Here is a 20,259-nt window from a genome sequence, read left to right on the forward strand (position 1 = left end):
CAGCTATTCTGGGAAGGGGCGGACATCAGCGCATATGAGGCATTGTAATTTGAGGGGCGCGACGGCGTACATATCCTTCACCAGGTCTGGAGCCACTGCGACCGAGGCGGAAGCGCTCGGAGCGAAGGACACTTCGTGGCTCCCCCCCCCCGCCCGCCCGGGGAGCAGAGCGGACTCCGCGCTGGGCTGTAGTTCCCCGCGCAGCCGGCGGGGGCGCCGAGCGCAGTAAACACGGGTCACATGACCACGGCTCGGCTGCTGGACGCGAATGGCTGCAGCCCGGGCGAGAGACGGCCGGAGGAAGACTTGCCGCTGCCCAGGGTCGCTATGAGAGCGGGGCTCCTTTAAATACAGCGGGAGGCCCAGAAGTCAAAGTCTTCGGCGCTGCGGAAAGAAGGTAAAGAGCGGGTGCCGATGGCGCTCTCCGTGTTGTTGGGAGACGGGGCGAGCGGCTGTGGGCAAGGGGAAGGGGGCGTGATCGTCGCTGTGTGCTGTGAGCGAGCGAGGGCCTAGGAGCAGCGCTGCTCGGGTAGGAGGCGTAGGCCTCGGGGCTCCCTCGCTTTTCGCACTTGACCCGGGCTCGTCCCCCGCCGTGAGGCGAGGCGAGGCCGCGGTGGATGTGAGCCGCAGGCCGAGTCTGAGGAGCCTGCTGCTCCGCTCGGGGCCGCTGCTGATGCGGGCAGGGCTCTGAGGCCTGCTCGGGGGATCGACCCTGCCGAAGTTGCAGCCTGTTTCCTGGGGGATTAAAACTGAAGCCTGCGCCTGTGCAAAACGGCTAATACACTTTTTAAAAAAAAAATCACGAGCAATGTTTATTACTTTCGTAGTCGCGGGAAAACATTTTGTTTTTCGGCCGAGTTTAAAGGGACTCGTTGCATGTGCCAGACGAGTATCCCGTCGCTGTATCTCTGTCGTCCGGTAAAGTTTATCTGACGTCTTGACATAACTGAGTCATACAGAGCAGTTCAGTACAAATGAGTTTTTAATTACGAACTCATTTGTAATTAAAAACAGTTCTCTGTGATAGTATGCACGTCAGAGTATTCTAATCAAATATCTATTTTTTTTACTCATGATCCACTACGATTCGCAAACCAACTGGCATTCACGTCAATGAGAAGGAAAAAAAAACAAAACCAGTTTAAAGCAGTTGAAAAAGAAGTTTACCGATCAGCTCAATATTTTTCTTCCTGAACACGTTATATACCGATTTGTTAACGGCGTGGTCCAGATATCCCAAGATTTGAAGACCTGTCTCTAGTGGACGACACGTGGGCCAGTGCCTTCATCGTTCACCTGCAAGGAAGCGCTGTTTGTGTTGACCAAGAGCCTCAAGCTATAATAACTTTCAATAGTACTTTCAACACTGTTTACGGAAATTAGGTGGTAGAAAAAGAACGCTTTCTCAGTATTGTGGGCTACCTAACAGCATAATGAAATTATCCAAACGGAAAAATTCCAGAACTATAACTGCCCAGCATTAGGAAGCTAATATCCCACTGACAGTCCTTCACACAGAGTAGGATCCCTTTTGTCTTCATTCTAGACACTGAACAAGAACACGTAACACTGGGGTTGTACTGATGATCAGCATTTTTTCTCTTTAATGATAAATGGTTATCAAACAGGTTGTATTCTGCAGTATTCACTGTAAGGTTTGTGGGTTTATGGCCTGATTGTCACCCTGCACTTATGTCCTGATCTATCATTTTACCTGATAAACTATTCCAGCTGTTTAGAGGGAAAGTGTGTGTTGACATCTCCACTCCATAGGCTTCTTCCTCTTTGATGTAATCTAGGACAAAAACTACATCTTGTTTTACCTCCAGAACAACTGCTCTCTCTGGGTTCTCAACAGTGCTTGCTGGTTTGTGAAAACCTATTGTTTGTAGGACAGGGTGCTTATTTCTTTTTCTTTGAAGAAAGCTCTGTGCTTTAAGGTGGTTTGACATTTTGAAACCCTGTTTCTGCTTCAGTTGGTGCAACTGGGCAATTCTGGATAAGTGTCAACTGATGAGGTATTTTTGAAAATTACACCTATGATGCACTGTTTGGTACCACTGTGTAGTCTAAGACACTACAGAGAAAAGCGTATTATTTTCCTAAAATCAGTTTTAGGAAAGTGGTATAAATGAATTAACCTTTTCATTAAATTTGATCAAATTTCATAAATTTCCCTATGGGATCAATAAAGCCTTATCTGTCTAACCTCTTCAGCTCTTGATTAAAACGACGAATTGTGATATCTCCTATTTTTTCTTCAAAGACAATCTCTAAGATAATGCTAATTAGGCCTCTTGATACTATTGAGATTATCCTAGTAAACAAATACTATAAAAAGTGCTTTTGACATCTGTGTATTAATGGCTTTGAAAATCTAATTACAATGTCAATGGCCAGTCTCTTGCCAATGAAACTTATTTTCTAGATCAAGAGATCAAATGTGATTAAAACTTTTTATGAGATGTTCTCTGTATTAAATTCATGTATAGAGATGAATGATCAAGATTCAGCTTTTCTTAAATGACGAAGTGGGGGTAAGAAGCAGCTGAAAAAACGGGCTTCATGATTTAATGTACCATCCTACCAATAGAGGGCTCTTATCTTTGATTCACTTTCTCTTTTGCACTGCAGTCTGGGTATCATGCATGATGTTTGCACTTGGGGGGGGGGTGACCCCTAATTTATTGCTATTATTAATATCCTGAAATGAATTCAATGAGTGGCCAAGTAAGGAGGATGGCACGACAGGAGGTGGTGTCTGGAAAGAAACACACAAGTATGACACTGTTGTGTGGATGTCCAGGGTCTACAGTTGCAGATAGTACACAGGAGCTGAAATGAAGATGAGATAGTCTTTTAGCTGTGCCTGGAACACACAAGCTATACTGGTTATCTGCAACTCATTGTAATAATAATTCATATCCAGGTATATAGTATATTTCCTCCCAGTGGCTATCTCGCCACTTTCCATGTAAGTGTAGGACTTCATCCACCTCTGAAGTATAGCACTCACCTAGCTGGCAAGTGGCTGCCATTGTTCTGCAGTTATTCAGCAGATCAGGTGAAGACGCTTTGTTGAATTGAAGTATATGTTTTTATGAGGCCAGTAGGATCAGTCTAGGATCTGATCGGCCAGTAAGATCATGTACACTCTGTGTTCCAAGTGTGCAAGGTATTATTGTGTGGAACTGGTTCTGCTTTTCATAACACACTTGCACTTTTGTTGCCAGGAAACCTCAATGCAGAAACGTTTAGCCCTGTCTAAGCAGCCTGTGGCATGAGGAAGTGCCTCGGTAGCAGACTGTCATTGATGGTCAGTGCATCATCAATAAGGTCATAATTAGTGGATGGCAACTGATGAAAATCTGTTGATTTAAAAATCCCTTACCACAACCACAACACTCATTTCAAATAGTAAAAATAGGTTAAGATGGTGATTTTCCTTTCATTTTTCTAAATTTCTTAGTCTGTTACTTCCAGAATTGCCCACTTGCTACAGGAATGCTACAAGTCTCAAAATATCAGTTTCTTAAATGTTTAGGTTTTGGAGTTTTTAAATTTAGGAATATGTAGTAAAAGTCACAGTTGCGTGCTGCTGCTTGTCCTCTTTGTTGATTTGTATTTTCCTTGATAAAAGCTGGCGGTAAGTGTGGTTAGATTTTAGAATGTGATACAAAGTTACTGGAAGTTGGTGCTTTATTTTGTGTTTTGCAGTCTGAACTTCTTGCTCCTTAATCCCTGAGTACCAGTACTCTTCGTGCCACATTTCCTGTGCTAACACCCATAGTGTAGAAGTTTAAAATGTTTTGTGGTGAATTTTGTGAAAGCAGTCACGACTGTGGCAAAATAACATCCATATTCATGAGGAAGCAGTACCTGCCCGTTAGCACAAACGTTTCAGACCTTTACAACAGTGTGTTCTCTTCTCATATCCATCATTGTGCTGCATCTTACATTTTTCTCAGTAAGTTTACCGTCTAGAGAATTTGACAGGTTGCACTTGAGCCTTGTGAATGATTTTGACACGAAACTGTGTGGGGGTTTAGAAATTTCCTTCACGTTATAATGTGTTGAATAACTAGAAGAAAAGTGAACCAGTTTAAAAATAAGTCGACATTGTCAATTACTAAGTACAAGAGTGCTTTCTTGTAAAGGGGTTTTGTAGGACCATCTTTGCTACTTTTTAATAAACTTGCTTAATGCATATTCTTTTATTTCTGCAGAACTGAAAGAAAAGCGACAGCATTCATGGATATAGTTGACACCTTTAACCATTTAATTCCCAGTGACCAGTTGGATGACACCTTATTACTAGGGCCGAACTTGGACAGTGAAGTCAGTGATGAATTTGGAACAGGTCACAACTTACTGGAAGACTCTTTAAAGAACATGCTAAGTGACAAAGATCCTATGCTTGGATCTGCTAGTACCCAGTTTCATCTTTTAGATAATGATGATGCCAACTTTCAAATCGCTGACTCGACAGGTATCTCATCGAAGGAATTCAATTATAGACTTTTCTTGAAGGTTTTAATATTCACTGAAAATAGAATACCAATAATGACTGAAATTTTTAGAATAAAGGTACCTACACTATACACTGCCCTGCGGAACAAAAGCAACAAGCTTTGCTATCACAGAGCCAAAGCAAACTTTTTGCAAGATACCAGAAATCATGTTTAACATGGTTTCGACAGCAAAGCACAATTTGTGCTGTATTTTGTAAAAGAAAAATCATATTCTATATTTGGCACACCGTGCCACAAAAAATACTGTTTTTAAGTACAACTTTTTTGAAGCCACACTCCTTAGTTGTACCTTTGAACTGCAGCCAGTACTTCTTTCTGAATAATTTGGATTATGTTGACCTGCAAGACCTATTGTCCCATCTACTAGCAATGGGACGATTTGCTTTTCATTGTTACTATAGCTGCAGGTTGCAGTTCCTTTGACCTTTTTTCATTTGTTTAGTGAAAAGATGCTTTTCTCACTGTTATGTTTGAGGTGGAGATCTGTGATGAGTTTACAGAGGGTGGACTGTTCTTGAGTGTTTTTGCTGTTTTGGCTAAGTACAATGAACTAGGGATGACAGGAATACTTTTCAGGGCAGTGTATGTGTAGCGTCTATCCACTATTTTAACAAAGAATGGCAAATAGACTTTAAGGTTGGTCTTTGTAATTTAAGCGCTGTGATTATATATGATTTTATACATTAAACATAGTTTAATATTTCATTGGCTGTTTGTTTATCCTTTTTCCACATTTTTTTCTGAAAGGAAATTGCTAATTCAAAGCTAATGTATAATTTGATAATCTTTCCAAAAATAGATAGGCCTTAAAATTGTTCCTCTACAGGATAACCCAGACTTTTTTTGTTCAGGATTTTTTGCTCTTTATTTTTGTAAGTAGATTTTGTATTTTCAGGTTTAAAAAGTAAAGAATCTTGTACGATTTTAAAGGTTAAGTCTTGTAAGAAAATCAGGATCTTAATTTGATATGGTGGAAAAGTGCCTGGAAGTTTAATTTTGTAATTATAACGGTCGTACCACTAGTGCTCTACTTGTCTGTCTCTGTGCAGACTGTAGGTCTTTAAACTGTAAGGGGATCCTTGCGATCTGCATGACCATGAGACAAATGAAGATGTGGACTTTTCTTTGCTGTTGTCTTTTAGTAACTCTAGTCTGAAGTTCCTCCTTGACACCATACATAGATGAATGCTCAAAACTACAACCCATACTTTATTTCTGTCTTAAATTTGCCTTTATAACAAGAGAACATAAGAGGTTATAAATGAGAGGAGGCAGTTTGGGCTGTCCAGCCCATTTTTGTTGTTGGCAGCTAATTGATCCACAGATCTTATCTGGCCATTTCCTGAAAGAAACCAGAGTATTGGCTTCAACCACGTGGCTGGGTAGCTTGTTCCCTGCTTCCAAAGCCCTCCGGTAGAAGAAGTGTTGCCTGTTCTCCGCTTTAAGTGCACTTCCATAAAAACTGTGCTGTCTCAGTTGTGCAAGAAGAAGTGGATGTTTGTGGCACTTTTTGCCTGGAAATGTTTCTGTCTACTTGGATAGCAGTCTAGCCCAGGGGGGCGTGCTTGTTCTCTTCTGGTATTCCATGTGCTCAGCATTTAACCTCTGTTCTGTAATAATCTGGCATAGTTGGTTTCTGCATGTGCAGTTTTGTTAAAATGTTTGCATGTGAGAGTTATACAGTGTTTCATACTTCCTTTTGTTTATTTGCTAGTTTATTTTAAACTTTTCCTTTCAGAAAAAAAGTCTTACAAAAAGGTCTCTGCTGTCAGTTTATATTGGGAAATAAAAATATTATATTGAAATAAGATGGGCCTTTATTGTGTTAAAAATCTATGAACAAGACCTAGGTCTACACCAGAGCTAGGTTATTCTAGTCCTCAAGGGACAGAATCCTGCATGTTTTAGAGGTTCTCTTAATTATTAACCGATTACCTCGTAAAACATGTAATTTGACTTCTTATCCCAATAATGAGATCAGTGGAAGCTGAAGTTCAGAGCTGGAATGGAAACCTGCAGGACTGTGGTCCTCCTGGCCTGGGAATGCCTGGCTCTGGTTTACACTCTTGAAAGTATGAGGATTATCAAAGTGTAACTGCATGCTTTTTTGGTCAACAATGTGCTGCTTTGTTAAAATTTCTGTTCAACATTGTTTAAAGTGAAACTGCCTTATGTCTCTTAGAAATATTTATTGTGGGGATACTTTTATATTTCTTGAGGAGAACCCTGCTGAACCTTTCCAGAAGGTTGTAGAGCAGTACCCTGCTTTAGTACCGTGAGAAACTATTGCTCCTTATCACCTTTAAACAAATTGTACTCTAGTCTTTTTAAGTGCTTTCCAGTTTCTTTGTTGCACAGTGGGGAAAAAGAGATCTGAATGCCGTACTAAATGCACATTTTGTAAAAATGATTGATATTAGAATGGCCTTGAAATTGATATAGAGAATATTATTGATGGTGATCTTCTACTGTGCCTCACATGGGAGTTTCACTTTAGCAGTGTTGATATAAGTATTCCTTGTTATATTTATGAAAAGGTTTAGAGAGACTCCACAGCCTTTTTTTTAATGGTTTTTAATATAGATGTGACGGATGATTTCAGTTTTTGTACATCCTCCAGTACCCCTAAGAATGCAATTTAAAGTGTATTATTCAGCAGATTGCTGTTTTAATATAAAGGGTTGTGAAGTCCCCTGAACCTTGTGGGGAGATGAAAACTAGTAATTAAACCTAGGCCTATATTGTCTGTCTGTCTGTAATTGTTTGTCAATGTATATTTATACACGCATCAAAAATCAGAATGGTCAGTTGAGTATGAGAATTTTAGTAAACAGGAATCTCACCAGATCATCAGCCTCTGTCTTTATCCATCATGTACCTGCAGTGTACTGGTCAGGAAAAGATATCTGTCTGAGGAGAGTTGGCCAGTCTTATGATGCAGAGCCAAACAATAGGAGCCAGAGCCTAAGTACCATCTGGATACCTGGTTTCAGAGGGCATGAAGGTTCTCCAGGGTGGCAGTGAAATAGTCATCTGTAGAGCAATGCCAGGCCGTCAGGTAGGAGTATTTAAGGAGAGGAGGTGTCAGTTGGCTATCTGTACACTAGTCGGTAGTTTTGGGGGGTTTTTAGCCTCAACGTAAGACTATAAGGATTGATGTATTATTAGATCAGTGTGGGTCACATAAATCAGTATAGCTTGTCTTAGTAAAGATCGAAATTCCAAAGAATAATGTTTTTGAATAAAAAGATTTTATAGCAAACCATTTTTACAGTGCCTTTCAAACTTCATGATGATCTTTTTATGTAAGATTTTATTGCTTGGGTATTTTTCACTAATTTAAGTGAGCAATTTGTATATGCAGACTTTTTTTTTTAAATGTTACACACTTTTTTGAAAAGCATATTATAAGTGCAATTTTTCCTGATACTGTAATAAATATACATATAGTTTGCATTAAAAAGAAATGGAGTGATTATTTTTTTTAAGAATAGAAATTGTGCCACAGTAGTCATACTTTCAATTTTATGTATACAGATCCTTAAAAAAGGATGTTAAAGGCAAACTATACTGAATATTGTATACTGTACATACTAGCACAATGAAAATGCAATAATTCAAATTTTTACAAAACTATTTAAAGCCTCATTGGGAAGTATCAATTTTCTAACAGCACAATGAAGACCTCATAGTGCAAGGATTGCAGCGTTACTTTTAAAGAAAACTATGCTGAGGTCATGGTCAGTGTTTCTCCTGACCTGTCCAGTAGAATCTGTGGGACTAGCTTGCACAAGTCAACAACAGGAGACAAGTGTGTGCTAGCAGAGTGTTACACAGTCTTCTGCTGGATGCCCTTTTTTCCAAGGACACTCTGAAATATTACTTTTCCGCCTGAGGATCTGATTTATGGGACGTGATCAGAGAGCCAATGCAGACATGGTTCGATGGAGTTTGTATAAGTTATCACACAGTAATGTGTTACTTCAAGCTGGTCCAGAGTTTGGAGCTCACCCACCTGTCTGGAAACCTTGTTCCAAACACCACTTCATGTAAAGAAAGCTCCTGTTTCAGATTAATTCCTTCCTGTTTTTATGGTTGTGGCCCTATATCCTTATCTTCCTGCAGTAGCTGAAGATGTAGCCTCCTGGGTTGATCCTGTCTGTAACTGTTAGGACAGGGATGTCAAACTAATTTGCTATGGTAGGTTAGGTTTGGTTTAAGTTTATTTCAGGTAGGCCATACGTTATCACAATACTCGGCACAGACATTACACAAAATTAAATTATTGGTATTTATTGTGCAGTAACATCACTTGTACGGATAGTGCTATTGCTTTTTAAGAACTGCTATCTGTTCGGTATAAATCAAACGGAGACTTTCAGCACATAAATTTCTCCTATTCACTGGAACTTCACAACATTCAGGTTGATTTTTTTTTAATAACCACAGTTATAACCCTGGAATGAAGTTAAAAAAATATCCATTTGAGATTGTAAAAAAAGTCCACTAGTTAGGTTCAGAGAGACCAGTTATGGGTCTGCGAGTGGCTCCAGAACTTGAAGTGACTACAGATCTCATGCCATCCAGGTTTTCTGCAGCGTTCACGTGCAGAGACACATTCCTGTTAAACTAGTGACACACAACTAGTTTGCACAGGGGTTTAGTTCCTGGAGACCCCTGAGGATAAGGAAGCTGTGTTGAAGGAATAAACTTGAATACTTAAACATTCATTAGAATAGGGATTAGGTTCACACGGCAAGCACTAGATTTGTAAATCTTGACTTGTCAATAGCCCTAATTTTTTTCCTAAACAGTAATGTACAATACATTTCAATATAGTAATAAGACAGCATACATGTACTGTAGTGCAGAAATAGGCATGTTAATTACAATGCCTGACTGAATCTGATTGACCTTTGCTGATTTTCCCCCCACTGACCTCCCCACTAAAATTCACCTTGTGCAAGACGACCCCACACATCTGTATTCTGAGGTCGTTACAGACTGTGAATGCTCAGCAGCACTACTGACTTTCTCACTCGTAATGCACTTGGGAGCCTCAGTATAACACTAATATCTCAAAATCACAAGGGAGATCACTAAATACACTGAAATACAGGAGACACAGTATGTAGGGTGTGCGGTACCACAAGACAAATGAATGCCATGCTGGATCACTGGGCAGATGGTGGAGGCGATGCACCGACGCTGTGAAGGAGAGAGTGTTAGACCATGTATACACGAGAGTTTGGTCGCACTCGCTGAAATTTCAATGAATTTTGCACGTAAGCCAAAGCCACTTAAGGTGTGGCAGACCTGTACTGCAATTTAATACAGGTAGAGAATCCCTGGAATAGGAGGAGCGATAGAGTGGACTTTAGTTGAACAGGATCCTGTGGCAGTGCTATAGCATTGATACAGATTGAGGGAGCAGGGACAGTATTATGGTGTAGTCTAGAAAGAGGGAGAAAAATTGTTTAGACTGGAATGGGGTTCCTTCCGAGTCCTTTGCAGGTGAATCAAAGCCTAGTGATGGATTCTATGAGATTTACAGGCAGAGGCCAGTGTTGAGGAATTCTGGTACAGTGGGCGGTTGAGTCGTTGGCTGGCATGGCTGCGGTGGTGTCTGCTGTAGAGAGCACACTTGCATTCCTACGGCTGGAAGAAGGAACTTGCTCATCACGCAGATTTGGCTGGGACTCTGAATTTAGAAGGATCTGGTGTTAGTGCTCTAGTTTGCAAAGACAGCGTTGAAAAGAGCAGTGGAAATGTGCAATGGAGTAAGTGCCATGTTAAATCATGCAAAGTGATCATTTGCAAGCAGGTGAGTTATAAGTGTGATACTTAGCGCCCATAGCTACTGTACCAAGTCTGATACCAAAATGCTTCTGAGAACCTTTTATTTTCGACTTATGTACTTAATGAATTGTAGAAATTTCTCCTGGTTCTATTGTAATAACTTAAATATGACTAGCTCAGGAAAGTTGTCCAGGAAAGGAAATTAATAAACCAGTCTGCATTCATGACAAATTTGGTGCGTATGAGCTACTCACCTGGCTTGTGTAGAGAGGCAGACGATTAGCTGTTTAGTCCTGGAAATGAGATGGTTGCACAGTCTTTGCAATTCCCTGTCCCCACTGCTGCATAAGCATGTGAAGAATGGATTTGTTTTTCATGCATTTTGAAATCTAGCACATTTAAAATTCTTGAGTAAATATCCCTATCTCCACCAAAAGTGCTCATTGTAGCACTCGAAATAGTTTTGTGTCAATGGTACAAGGAAAACTAGTAGCTGTCCTCCTCGGGCATGTTGGCTACACTTTTGCAAGCATGGGATGTGTTTTCTGACGTTATAGACTTTTTAACAGCAACATTCCAAAGTGACTGGCTTTTTATTGGTTTATTTTACCCATGCAAATCTTAATCATCCTTGACTTTTAAAAGGATCTCAGGAACTCTCTTCTGCTTCAGTTAACACATTGCTCTATTTGTTAAAGTTATTTTTCACATTTACCAAAGTGTTAGATTAGTAGAGTTTATTCAGAACTCAAATTACTCGGAAGACTTGGAATATTCTTATTTGCCTCTTGAGCCATAGATACCCAAAAGTAATCTGTCTCTTTAACAGAAGTAGATGTAGAGGGATGACTTACTTCTACAAATTATTTGCAGAGCTCTGTTGTTTGACTATGACATGGACAAAAACTATCATGCAAAACTGTAACTGCAAGAGCTTCTGTCCTCTGTGACTAGGAACATGGCTTAATCCTGTCAGAATGGAGCTGTGACCAGTGTGCAGGGAGCATCAGTCTTCCCTAATCTTTTATCTTTACTATATATTATTTCTAATGGCACACTGGCTTGTGGCATTCATATTAATTTATTTTTGAGCGTTAACATTTTTTAGTTTATTAAAAAAATATGCAAGTTTTTCTTTACTCAGGTGACCATGTTTTGATGTGTGTATATATGTGTCTCTAGCAATTTTTTTTTTCCAAATACATTTAACCTTTTCTGTTTGCACTTTGTTCTTTTATGAGAAGACTTTCTTTTAAGTGGTTAATGTGATATAACAATAGACCGGAGAGAGGAAATATTGTTTTTGACGTGAAATGATAACGCGCGTTCTCTTTCTTATGTTTTTTTAGCTGTAGGGCTTGACATGATGAGTGAGGGTGGTATAAAGGCAAGTGGCCATGGTGCCACAGAGGATGACTTGATGCTTCTGAACAAGAACCAGAGAGGCAGAGCAAAACCTGCTTTAGGTTCACCCAGGAAGTCGCCGCGCTTAATGGCTCAAGGTCAGCACCAGGTTTCGATCTTCCCTGCGGAAGAGGCTTAAAGAGGAGTTTTACAAGGAGGCGTAGTCTAGATAAATAATTGGTTTACACAGGACTGAACTTTTATATGGATCTCATTCATTATTAGACCTTCTACAGATATTATGAAGTTTAGTAGGCTGAACTTACAAGCATAAGAGTGGAACCTGCTAAGCCCTACTTACCCTACTGCTCAGAAACATTGGAGCAGGACCTGTACATGTACCCCTTATCTTGATGAGCTTTCAGATCTGTGGATTGTGTACTTCGGATCTGAAATTTTAAATGTAGAACTGCTGTCGAATTTTTTACTTTTAAGACTATAGATGTTTCATAATATTGAGATGTTCCTTCTGCTGAATCATATATGACATACTGATGTTAGTTTTATTAATAACAGATCTGGGGTCAATTTAGAATTAAATTCCAGTCCTGATAAATTCCAGTTGATTTCTTGAGCAGGAATTTGAATTGAAATACTTTCAAGGATATAAAGAATTGGAATTTATTTCCATTGAATTCAATGAAATGTCACTCATTTTAAAATCTTTATTTTATACATTACTACAAACAATACTTTAAACAATATATTATCAGTGGCATATTTTTTCAATGGCTGTCTTAAATGTGGTTCAATCAAAAAAACATTAATTGAATGAAACGTTCAGGTTGCAAAGTAGGCGTAATTTTGTTTTGCTCATTTATTTTGTCTTCTGTAATTATATTCTAAAATATAATTATTCACTTTTATTTTGCTATGCTAAAAATGTGAGATCATTTGAGGGATCCAGTGCATCAAACGGAAGACATCTGCATCGTAGTGTTTCTGTGTGACTTGGTGTGTTGGGTTAAATTGTTTTTGTGGTCAGTGTGGCATCATGAGGTGATGCAATCCCTCCATGAATTGGATGTACTGGAGTCATGTGTATATAACAAAAATAGAACCCACTTGTTTACAGAAACACGATATACACCTGTGTGGTTACGGAATGCTGTGCCCACCTGCAAGTAAAAAATAGTGAGGCTGTGTTCTGTACCGTCTGCTAATATATTTAGAAAGCACAGAATTATAATGTGGGTGTTAGAGAAAACAGGGTTCAGAATTCCTGAAAAAAACAACACTGGCTGAATAGCAGCAAGCTGAATGCAGGGTTTACCAACATTATTACAGCCACTGCTGCAGATGTTTAAATATGGAGGATTAATTTCCAGGTCAAGTGTGAAAACGGCTTTTGATTTTATTTTGTAGAACCTGTTAGGAGTTTGCGACAGAGTACCTTAGCGAGGCGCTCTGGCCCTACAGACACATCTGCTGTTAAAAAACCCCCGGCCAAATCTGGGCAGGGCAGGCGAGGAGGGAGCAAGCAGCTTCAGGAGCAGCCCCAGGAGCATGCTGGGGCAGATATGGGCTCTGAGGAGGGGAAGGAGAAGGCAGAGCTGGCGCGGTGCAGTGGCAGCAGTGGCAAGCCGTCATCAGCTGTTGCCACGGCAGAGACGTCCACTGTCACCGCTGAAGGAGATGCGAGCAGCAGCTCGGAGACTGGAGAGCCGGCAAAGCCTCCCCAGGACTCTTCAGCAGGAGACACGGACGGCGCGCAGCCTTTGAAAGATGCGGAGGAGACGCTTTGCCAAATAACAAGTGCTGCAGAGAGCGGGGAGCAAGACAAACCCCAAGCTGCACCGGGCTGCGGAAGGGAATCAGGGGCAGGCTTCAGTGCCGCCCCAGAGAATGTGGCGAGCGAGGCTGACATCGGCGTGGCCTCCGAGCTGGGGCCTTGCGTCAACCCAAATGAAGTTCAGGAAGGCCCCCACGTGCTCGTGAGCACCAGCAAAGTGGCGGATTGGACACCGAGGGACTCGGGTGGGGCAAAGAGGGCAGAGACAGAACCAAAAAATAAGGACCAAATAGCTCAACAGAAACTGGAGGCAAGCAGTGGTAGAAAGATTCAGCAGAGAAGAGGCCAGGATGGAAGCGAAGCCACGCATCTCGCAGAGCCCACCAAAGCAATGGGGCCGAGTTCACCCAAGAATAAGATAGGCCAGCAGCCGCTCAGAAAATGGGACCAGAAAGTTGCGGTCAGGAGACAGCTGAAGTCCAAGCAGGTCCGTTCTGTAATGGAACAGAGGAAGCAGCTTTTACCAAATGTGCAGGGAGAGAAAATAAGGCCTGCGACTGTGCCCCAGAAAAAGACCAGGAGCGACGTTCAGAATTTTCTGGGCTTGAAAAGGAAGCAAAGCTTAACAGCTGGGAAGGGGAAAGTGGATGAGCTTAAAAGGAATTTTCCGCCCAAGATTCAAAAAACACAGCACAATCAGGACGTGAAGACGGGGAATGTGCACATCCCAGGGCCTCAGAAACCAGCCCCGCTTTTCAGCAAGAGCTCCAAATCTCCCGAGGTAGTTCGCTCTTCAGCTAACAGAGCATCGTCGTCTCGTGGGGGTCAGGAGAAATCCAAGAGCCAGCACGCAGGTATGCAGGCTGGTGTTGGCAAACCTTTTCATTCACAGGTGGGGCTGAAACCACAGAACCCGCATATAGTGGTGGGTAATATATCCAGCTATGTTCCTGTAGATGGCTTTGACGATGATGACAGGGACAAACCCAAAGTAAAAAGGGCTGAGAAGGGATTGCATAGACAGAGGAGGAGCAGTAGGAGCCTGTCCCTGGACGAGCCGCCGTTATTCATTCCGGATAATGCCCCTGCTGTGAAAAAAGAAGGCCCAGAAGACGATTCCACTGACAGTGAGGCGCTGTGGGATCCCAGCAAGCACTGCGGCTTGTGTAAGAAGCCCCACAACAACAGGTACGTCTCCGTTTCTGTCTATGGTGTATACGATACTGCCACCTTAAAGAAATAGGCCCTGTACGCTAAACTCTTCAGTTTCATCTCTCCTGCTGCTTAGAATATTAATGATATTTGATGACTGATTTCAATGCTGATTGTGTTTCCTCCTTGCAGCAGGTGCGTGAAGTGGTGATTTACGATGCAGATTCTCAGTCCTAGTCCAGGGGGACCCCTGTGGCTTCGGGATTTTGCTTCTGCCAAGTTTCTAATCACAGGCTAATGGATTTCAGTTTTCTGTCTGACGCTTTTACATTTTTTTCAGCCCTCAACAGCTTGAAGGGAATTTGTAATTGGTTTCTACCCTGGAGTAATTCAGAGCTGCTCTCCTTCCAGTGTTTCAGCTGCAATGTGACCAAAGAAAAACACTATGGTGCATGAGAGTCCGGCACATCGGCACTCTCACTGGTCACCTATTAAATCAGAGATAAAGGCGTAAATTCTTAATTAGCAAGTTGGGGAAAATAAATGCATGTAATAAATGCAATAAATGCAAAATAAATTTTGAACTTGAAATTGCTGCCAACATGCTTTGGATATTTTTAAACAAATGCCTGAGCACAGAAAAAAAGACTAAACAAGGCTAAATATCTGCGAGAAAAGCAAAAACAGCAAAGTTGATTAAGGGCCCAGTTGTAATAACTAGCAGACAGGCGTTCCTCAGGACCCATTTGAGAACTACTGTTTTAAAAGATTCTCTTCACTTGAACTGATAAATTCTTTCACCCTTTATCAAGGTTCTTCTAGACCCAGTGGAGAATTACTTTTCAGAAGGAGGTTCAGTAGTTAATATGTTGCATTGATTGTGAGCCTTCTTGCTTAAGGGTGAAAGCATCTTTTGGCAGAATTCTTCCAGTTTGGTTTCTTTGAGATAAATCTACTAACTTTAGTCTTGTGAAGAAAATATTTATATATATGCCTTTATACGGATATTTACTGTATCTGTGACGGCAATGTATGAGAAGCGATTAGGCTTCTTGTTCACCTGCAGCACTGGTGGTACTCTTGAGCAAGGTAATTCCTGCAGGTTATTCCAGAAAAACACCCAGCTGTATGAATGGGAGCACATGTGACCTGTTTTGAGTAAAAGCATCAGCTGAATTATTTATTACCCATTGTTATGATTAAGAAATTGGGTTGTTGCATGTGTCTGTAAAGGAATATTACGAATTTTATGAGAGAAGCTACTGAGTAGCCCATGTCACTTCCTGCTCTGTTAATGGATGACTCGGAGTCTGGCAGTTTTCGGTGTACCAATCTGGAGGAAAGGACGTTGCTGTTGAGAATCGGAAATGTGTTTTCTGAGAAGTGGTGTAGTGATGATAATCGTACAGTGATTTGAGCTCTGAGGACTGTGCCTTGTGTTATACCAGGCGTGAGGAAATCCTGTTCTCAGGAGCCCGAGTCCTGTAGGTTTTATGGAAGCTGATGACTTGAACTAAGAGAGACTTGACTGCTAACCCACATGGTTAGTTCAGAGAGGTCAAATGTCCAGCACTTGTCATGAAGAGAGGATGTATTTTTAAACCGACAGGTTCATGGTGGGCTGTGGCCGTTGCGACGACTGGTTCCACGGCGAGTGCGTGGGGCTGGACCTGGCCAAGGCGCAGCAGATGGAGCAGGAGGATCAGGAGTACGTGTGCTTGAAGTGCTGCGCCGAGGAGGACAGGAAGGTGCAGGGCGGGGAGCAGCAGCGCCCCCCGGAGGGCCAGCTGCAGGAGAGCAAGCCTGCCGCCAGGGCGGAGAGGCAGGGCCACACGCTGCCGCCGCCTGCGCCTGCGCCCGCGGGGGGCCACCCTCACAGCGAGCTGCAGGATGCAGCCAGCCCGCCAGACGACCGCAGACACCGCGTCAGAATTTTCAGGAAGGTGAGTGCACTCGTGTGCTTGCCGTCTCTCAGTCTTGCTCGTCTTGCTTGTTGTTTTACTTCTCATTTCTGTTTCTTAACGAACAAAAAGGGAAAACAGTGGGCTGTCATTTTAAAGAGATTTTTTTTTAAGTAAGGCTGTTTAGAGCTATCAGTTAATTTTCTTTTTTTTTTTAATAAGAACAAAAATGAATCATGCTTCGGAATGAACTTTTTGTCCTTTCTACTTCAGGTGCACTTCTGATCCTGGAGGTTAAGGTAGCCTCAGTTCACAGTACAGTTCTCATGGGTTCGCACTGTGTTTTATGTGCACGTTGTCAGGTGGGCCTGGGCACTGGGTTGTGTGCTGCCACAGTTCACTTAGAACACTGTCCTACTGTAATTCAGGTTCACTTTAAAAAGATCATCTTTAAACATGGACAATTTTGAGGTTGTATTGAAGAAGAATGTCCTGATTATAGGCAAATGCTTTTGAAATTAATTTTTTTTCTGGTCAGTTTTACATTTCTCCTGGCCAGTATTTAAACAGCAGTTTTCTTCAAGTTATATTTTACCACTAAACAGTGTGGATGCTGTGAGCGGGCAGAGCATTTTTGTTCTTTAAAAGTTCATTTTTAGTTATAAGTAAGTGTTTTTAGGAGCCAAGGCCGCTATAACCAGTTTATCTGTGGTTGGATATAATAAGCTGCTTATACACAAGTTCTCAGACGTCTGTATGAAAATTTGAGAAAACTACTTGGTTCTTTAACAAGCAGCACGTTGTGAGAGTGTAGGGAGCACAATGAGCACTTCTGCACTGCTGTGACAACACCCTCCTCCCCCCCCCCCAGGTCTGGGTCTGTACTTTTCACTGCCATGTTTCAATCAGTAATCATCACTGGACACAATACTGGCATTCCCACCGCACAACGCCTCTGCCAGCTGTAGGAACAGCTTGAATGGGATATGGCTTATTTTCCTAAAGGATCTGAAATGTGTTCCGCACATTCCCATTTGTCCAACGGGGTGATGTGAGCGGTATGTGGTGCTGAATCGCATGAGCTGCGGGCTTCACTGGCTTTTAGATTGATTGAGAACTGCGTGTTACTGTTGGGGAAAGCGATGGAAATCTGTTTGAGCTTCTCGAACCCACAGCTGAGAGGGTCTATGGGTGCTTCCTTCTCTTTCAGCCAGTGAATATTGGTTTGCTCATTATAATACACCAAGATAAGTAGGGGCTACCTTCCCTCATCACTAGCATAGCTTTTAAAATGATTTTCCTTAGATTCACTTTGTGTTCTATTAGTTTTAAATATTCACGAAGTTAGCGAGGCGAAGGAGTTCTTGAGAATCTAGAATTTGAATTTTGTTTTTGGTACAATGATGTCTTATCAGTGATAAGATTGGCGAGATGAACTCTGTGGTACAGCCACCGATTCCGGGGACACCTTTTCATGTCCTTTCCAAGGTCACTAAAAGCAGTAGCAGTTTAATATTATGGGAGAAAAACAGCTTTGAGCCACAAGAGTGTGTACATGGTCAGTTTTTAGAACACCTGTGATATTTGTGATTACTCCTTTCATATCACGTGTTAGGATTCTGTAGAAAGAAGGCAGTCGGAACAGAAAGATGTGGAGCACAAAAGACTACATTCCAGTTTGGACCACAAACCAGGCCAAGCAATAGGAGTGAAGCAGGGAGACAGCAGGACCCATGTGGAGACTGTGCAGAAGTCTGGTAAGCTCTTGTTTTTCTAACACAAATAAAGATTTTTTTCTAGAGGTCATTAAATGAAAAAATCTTGTAACTGGTACTTGGAGTCATGTTTTATTCATAGACAGAACCAGGAGTTTGCATTTTCTCTCCTTGTTTACATGGGTTTTTGCTATGCGTTCTAGTTTCTCGTCTCCGAAAAGCATGCTGAGTAGATTAGTCGCTACTTTAATGTGTCCATTTTGTGAGAATAGATTCTGGGCACCTCACTTCATGACTTTGCCCTGTCAGGGCTTGCTCTGAAGCCTCTCTCTCCTGCTCCCTGCTCCCAGATTTGAGCATGGGCCTGTGTGATAGAGGTGTGCCCCCACCTAACCAACTGGGTGGCAGTACATGCCTAATCGATAGGCACGCATGCTGAAGGACTTTAGGTCAAAGGACAGAACAACTAGTTGCAGAGCCTGTCTTTCTGAGATGGCGGGACCTGGAAGGTTCTGTTTAATAGGTTTTTCTTTGAGCTGGTGGCTGCTTGTCTAGCGAAGGACTCTAGTGAGAGTTAACTGTGGTGCTCAGATCCAGCAGAAACTATGGTGGCTGCGATTGCCTGACAGCACAACCCTGTTTACAGCCCAGTGATTTCTGTGTTTAAAAAAGATTACAAGATTTAATAAGATGCAGTGGAGGACTGCGTTCTCCTGGGGAGTGATGTATGTGTTTGTCTGCTCTGGAGAAAAGTGCAAAAGTACTGTATCAGATCTGCTGATCAACCAGTTAATGAAAAGTGTCTTTTTTTGGATGCTTGTTTTTCTTAGGGTAAAAGTTGTATAGAACATTTTAGCTGGATTTCTCACTGTCCAGACATGGTGTGAGTTACAATCGGGGTGTAGGTAAGGTTTAGGACACCACTTAAAGTATCCCCATCTCTGGGGATGTTTCAGCTGAAATTATCTTTTAGTGATTAAGTGGTAATTACTTAGCTTGATGGGATACTTATTTTGTCTCTAGATTGGTTCTAGCTGTTGAAGTGTTAGATTGTGTAAAGGATTAGCACCAACCCTACATAAAGGTTTTAGTTTTCCCTTGTTAAGACGTCTCAAGTTTAATTTACACGGATGAGGTGGAACAACACCTACAGTAAGGTGTATTTAAAACTGAGAACAGTCCAGGAATATATTACAGTGGCTCAAAGGTTTAAATTGGCCTCAATAATTAAGGAGTGAGATGCCTGAAAGCAAGAAGACTGGGGTGCTCCAGGATCGGGACTGTGGGATCAAGAGATTTCTCTGCATAAGACAAGGCCGAACTCTCTTTTCAGTGCCTTGATTCTGTAATGTCATCAGGGTATAACTGTCATCTTGTGAAATTTAGGACTGCATGAGAAACTGGATATGAAGAGGGCGAAAGTTGAAAAGGTTCCTGTCACCTCACCTACAGCATCCAAAAAACCCTCAGTTGAGCAGATCAGAAAGAATGTCCGGGATTCCCTGAAGGACATCCTTGTCAAAAGGTAATATTGAATTTAGCCTACAGATCCCAGCAGCAGCAGTTTGCAATTCATGAAAAATTTGAAAGTATTTATAATTTAACACTACAAGGGCACATCCAAAAGACACAGGTGTTTTTTTGCCTGCTTGTTCTATGTAATCCATGTGTGGATAATTACTAATTTACTTCCAGGAGGTGTATGCACTTGAAACATAGTGAACTTGGTTCTGAGTGTTCTTGGTTAAGGGCATATATGAATTGCTGTAATTGTTTGCAGACTCAGCGAATCCGACATGAAGATTTCAGCAGAAAGAGCTGCGAGGGTTGCCCTGAAAACGGAGAAGGAACTTTTTGCTTTCTTCCGAGACACCGACTCCAAGTATAAAAGCAAATACCGCAGCCTGATGTTTAACCTTAAAGATGCAAAAAACAACGTAAGTTGAACTTTTCTGATGGAATGACTGAAGGTGAACAGCTTCGGTTAGTGCCAAAATACATATTTCATGTGCATTAGAAAAGAA

At 41.7% G+C, this 20,259-nt stretch overlaps 1 protein-coding gene across 5 annotated transcripts in view; it reads left to right on the top strand.

Moving 5' to 3' along the window:
• The first annotated feature begins 237 nt into the window (after positions 1–237).
• The window catches only part of phf3 (PHD finger protein 3), a 31,686-nt gene continuing 11,664 nt past the window's right edge, over positions 238–20,259 (top strand). The window contains exons 1-9 of one of the 5 annotated variants that reach the window (XM_088934020.1): positions 238–397; positions 4,227–4,489; positions 11,681–11,833; positions 13,101–14,321; positions 14,424–14,655; positions 16,229–16,562; positions 18,136–18,277; positions 19,622–19,760; positions 20,016–20,172. In XM_088934020.1, the coding sequence (XP_088790146.1) occupies positions 4,252–4,489; positions 11,681–11,833; positions 13,101–14,321; positions 14,424–14,655; positions 16,229–16,562; positions 18,136–18,277; positions 19,622–19,760; positions 20,016–20,172 (2,616 nt within the window). In that variant the 5' untranslated portion in view covers positions 238–397; positions 4,227–4,251. Of the gene's footprint in view, positions 398–4,226; positions 4,490–11,680; positions 11,834–13,100; positions 14,656–16,228; positions 16,563–18,135; positions 18,278–19,621; positions 19,761–20,015; positions 20,173–20,259 lie in introns of all 5 variants that reach the window. The other 4 variants (XM_088934018.1, XM_088934019.1, XM_088934022.1 and 1 more) reach the window with 4 other exon arrangements.

Source organism: Atractosteus spatula, chromosome 15, assembly GCF_055471065.1.
Source record: "Atractosteus spatula isolate fAtrSpa1 chromosome 15, fAtrSpa1.hap1, whole genome shotgun sequence".
NCBI lineage: Eukaryota > Metazoa > Chordata > Actinopteri > Semionotiformes > Lepisosteidae > Atractosteus > Atractosteus spatula.